This window comes from Dendroctonus ponderosae, unplaced genomic scaffold (assembly GCF_020466585.1).
Source record: "Dendroctonus ponderosae isolate FM_Combo_2020 unplaced genomic scaffold, Dpon_F_20191213v2 Dpon_F_20191213_2, whole genome shotgun sequence".
Taxonomy (NCBI): domain Eukaryota; kingdom Metazoa; phylum Arthropoda; class Insecta; order Coleoptera; family Curculionidae; genus Dendroctonus; species Dendroctonus ponderosae.
In genome coordinates this window covers 203,165-207,851 of record NW_026018165.1, presented here as the reverse complement: position 1 = coordinate 207,851, position 4,687 = coordinate 203,165, and the positions used below count along the sequence as shown (strand labels likewise).

The 4,687-nt window shown below is 35.1% G+C and overlaps 1 protein-coding gene across 1 annotated transcript in view; it reads left to right on the top strand.

Annotated features, from left to right (window-relative positions):
* Positions 1–3,728, top strand: part of LOC109542342 (lissencephaly-1 homolog) — a gene marked incomplete in the record, with an annotated part of 61,713 nt that extends 57,985 nt beyond the window's left edge. Inside the window, 1 exon segment of the mRNA XM_048663822.1 lies at positions 2,581–3,728. Coding sequence (XP_048519779.1) covers positions 2,581–2,654 — 74 coding nt within the window.
* Between the last annotated feature and the right edge of the window lie 959 nt (positions 3,729–4,687).

Genomic DNA, 4,687 nt, shown 5'->3' with positions numbered 1-4,687 from the left:
TGGATGCAGGAGACACAAGATATAAGAGCATGGACAAAGTTACGGGAGGCCTATAAAATATATCATTCAAAAAGTCATTGACGAATGAAGAAACGATCTCGAAACCGGTGCCGGGGTGCCTGAGATTGGCACATCATGCCTGAAATCTGCAAATAGTTTTCAAAAGTGCAGATTTGTGGAAACGACCCTGTATCTCGGAAACTATTTGATATATTGACATACCGGTTTCGTCATTAATTTTGTCATAAAAATCAAGGCTCAGACACCGACATCCGTTTTTGTCTATCTGGAATAGAAATGTCCAATAGAAAAATCCATGTTAAAGTTTCCATTTTGGCCCACCCTGTACACACCATTTCCAATAATTTTTCAAATGTACTTTAGCTCATGCGAAAATAATTGAAGAATATTTGTTTTGGTCAGTAATAAACTTCTCAAGCAGGGTATAATGCCAACCTTCTAAATATGTAATTTTTGTTATTGGATGTTGCCATTTCTCCCTTTGCTTATTTCGTTTCTTGCACTACAAATATAGCATTTACAATTTACCCACTCCCGTTATGTTCGTTTTTGGAGAACGGTGACAGGAGAAATGCAGGTGACTCGTTAAAGTATTAAGAACAAAAAATGTGTGAAAACATCAACCGATTCGGGGTTGGTTCGGTGCCGTGATCGAGTCGCTGTTGTGTCGGAAGGTGAGAAATCGCCCATAACGGCATATTACAAATGAGATTCTTCTCAGAGAAAAACCCACATTTGTTATTGAATAATTCTGTTCCCACGATCATTAAACTTTACTATTGACACTAGGCATGGGGAACTCTGCGAATTCTGGGGAGTTAGCGCAGTGATGCCGAAATGGCTTGGTGCGCCAACCCAACGCATCGGTACAGTAACTCACCGGTGCAGTCACCCATTTGGTAAAATGTTGTTCCTAAAAAATGTGGCAATCTTTTTTATTTATTAGGTGTTGAAATTCCAGCCCCGGACCTCGTAAAGCTTTGGGTTAAATGCTAAGCGTAATTGAAATTGTGGCACAGTGAGAGGCGATGAGTTGTGCGTCCAGTAAAGACTCTAAATGCCGTAAAAATTTCGATTTTCACTCATCGTCCAAAAATTTTTAGGTTAGAATTTGAAAAATCTATTGCGGGACACATTTTGCATTGCATTTTTCGAACGTTGATTTGAAAATTAACGCTTTTCGCAACTGTATACTATTCATTAAAAAATTCCTTCTTCCAAAGTACGACTAGAAAATTGAAAGATTATTATTTATAGACATTATGTAGGAGACGTTTTCTTTAAATGAAATTTTAGCGTAAACTTGCACCTAAATGTCTGATGTTCAAATTTTATGTGACTTTTCTGACAAATCTACCAGAATATATTCACGCGCGTTGTTTTAACTGAATCGAGTTACCAATTCTTTATTCAATGATATCAAAACGAACTTCGTGGCTCAAATGGTTCTTGAGCAACGTCAAAAAAGGTGGCGTCATATTTCAGTCGATATCGCAGTTTAAAAAAAACTGGAAAAACTAAAACTCTTGTCCTTTTTAAACAAAAAACATAAAACTGGAACCCATGTTTGCATATCTGAAACGGTTTTTTGAAGACACGCTTGAGATTAGATTGATGTAAAAATACAAATTCTCCCAAAATATTCCCAAAGTTTAGAAATATCTTGTGAAGGAATCAATTTTTTATCGGATTCAAATCCAAACTATCAGTAAGCTGATGCTTCTTGTACTGGAATACTGGAATCCAAATTTCCATATCTGAACCGGTTCTCTAGCGAAAAGTTTCACATGAGCTTGATAAGGAAAATACAAAACTGCCCAAAATAATCCCAAAATTTAAAAATTAGCTTCGAAACAACCAATAGCTCAATGGATACGAAATCCACCCTATGAGTCAGTTAATGAAGATAAGACTAAAAGTTCTACAACCAGAGGCAAAGTAATGATAAACTTACCGAAAGCTGCGTAGTGCCACCTGGAAAGAAAGAAGAAAATGTGTTGTCGGAAAACTAAACTCGGTTCAAGCTGAAATATTTATAGATTAGAGATCACTCTTACCAGTTTTTTGCAAGCTGGCGCACCATCCTCCATTTTTCACCCATTCATGCTCGAGAAGTTTACTACACTTTTTTAAACTACCGCACTTGCCATAAGGACCATAGTCTTTATATATTTCCCATCTAAGATGAGATCATCGACCAATTTCGTCCACTGTCGGCAGCAAACTGAACATTGATACACGTTTTCGAGAAAAAAGACACCGAACTATAGAATAAATATTATTATTTAATCATGTAATTATTCGCCCTTTCGAAGATCCTTGCTTTACTTTGCAGTTCGATTTCAGTTTTTTTATTGATGGCATTTTGGTAGAAAGTGCCTGTGCGCACGGCAATATTTCCAAAGGCAAATGTCAGGTTCCGACTTAACAAAAGTCAACAACTAAACGAAAACCTCTCCAAACGCCGGTCTTAAATTGATTTAATTTTAAATTTCGAGCCATTTACATTTGTCTACCCAGGCCTAATTGGTATGTTCTAATACATGTATTTTTTTTTAGATTTTCACAAAACATACCCTTACGTCGTTTCCGGGAGTGTAGATCAAACAGTAAAAGTGTGGGAATGTCGTTAAGAAAAAATCGACACGTTTACTATTGCAGATGAAAGAATAGTCGATTACATTTGCTGCAATTCTGTTGGTGTAAATTGTTAATATCTTTAGTTAGTTTAAGGCAAAATATTTCAGTTTATTTTTAATTTTAAATATTTTATAGTACTTATTAGACAACTAGCCAGTAGTTGGTTGTGTTTCGATATAATAAGTCTATTTCGAGAATATGTTTATCTTATATATGATGCGTGTGCGGAGACAACACATAATGCTACTTTAGTCATATTTTAAATTCTCTTTCAACAACTTTAGCATAGATGCTTTTGTGAGCTGTTCGGATAATGTAATTCTCTGAAATCTGAATGCTACATTTCCTTTTAATGATCTTACAATAAGTCAAGATTAATCGAGCACATGAGGTACCGATATCCACGTTTTAAAAAATGTTGGTCTCGGTTGATGTTCAGATTTAACAGTTGTTTTCTCTTGTGGATCAAATATATGCTTGTGATCTATGTGTTGCGTTACGCATTTATGGAGAATTCATATATTTGGTAGGACATAATGCGCGAAACTGTCCGGTTTAAAATTTGCTATGTTTTTGAGTAAATTAAATTAAGTTATATCGTAGATTATATAACTATTGGTTTCCACCTAACAATACGGATTTTGCTGTAATTAAGATATACCTTTAAATTGATAATTAGGATGATTGGTTTGTGCAGCTCAATGGTAACATGGTGAATGGAAAGTTTGTTTCATGACAAAAATATTGAGTATCTATCTATGTCTAACCTATACACGTATATTGTTTAATGTTCTTTTCGGAACTTGTATAATCGGATGCATAAGAATTAAATCTTGTAACAATATATTAATCCAGCGTATTTTAGTCTTATTAATATTGTAGGTCATTTAATAGAATTAGTAGCCCAGTTAGTACTGCAGAGATTAGTAACCTTTTTTCGGTTTGTTACTGCTCTTCAATATGATTTATATATATTTGCTATATTTTAAACTGCTATTATTAAATGTTCACAACATGTGTATTGTTGGTTGTAGTAGCATTAATAAACTACGTTTTCTTTAGCCTCATTAATATATTTTTTTCTGTTCAATATTTTGACCAGATCCATATTGGTAGCAAGGTCCAATCTGTGACGAACGTAAAAATAAACAGTGATTTAAAACGTGATGGTCCCAAATGTGATGTAAAGAGCCACTTATATTTTCACTGCTAACGATACTATTGCGAGAGCACATGTGACACGGCTAAAGAACGACCCAAATAAAATTCGTTTGTTTGCTAATGAAAGCTTGCATTCACGGGTTCCCATGAGCCTGGATTTTATTGCTACTTTTAGGAACCTATTTCAGTATGCACCATTCATTAGCCGTATTCTAATTGTGTATCGGTAGCCTGTTTTTGTTTTTTTTAAATGCTTTTTTTGGGAATACGCTTACTGATTGAGTTTTGTTCATTTTTTCGAATTGAAATTGTTTATTATGTACCTATTGCAGTAAGCGACGGAAAATAACTTTTTTGTAGACTTTCTTTTCTGCATTAAATGATGATTTTGCAAAATGCAATTTATGCAAAGCAAAATTATCTTACAAAACAAGTACGTAGAATTTTAAACGGCGCACGGAATGCAACGTCTCACAATATCAATAAATTCTGAAAATTTTCGCGAAGAGCAGCGAAATAATATTTTTGAACCTATATACATATATATTGTACCGTGGATGGCCGAGTATTAAACTCTTTCTTCTGCTTCCAACTTTTATTCCACTCGGTACAACTTTAACTACGGAACAGGAACAAACTAACTTCAAAATTACCGTCAACTTCACAAACAATAACAATAACCGACGGAAAATTCGCTCTTCCGACTCGCGGGGTTCAACCTCTTCTGCACTCAGGCGCGGCTGTCCCTTCACTTACTTTCCATGGTTCTCGTCGTCGCTTATATAGTTTTCTCCAGGTATCCCAGATAGTTCTCGAAATCTCCAGAACAGGTGCGAAACTTCCCGCTTGTCAGTGTCATATTTGA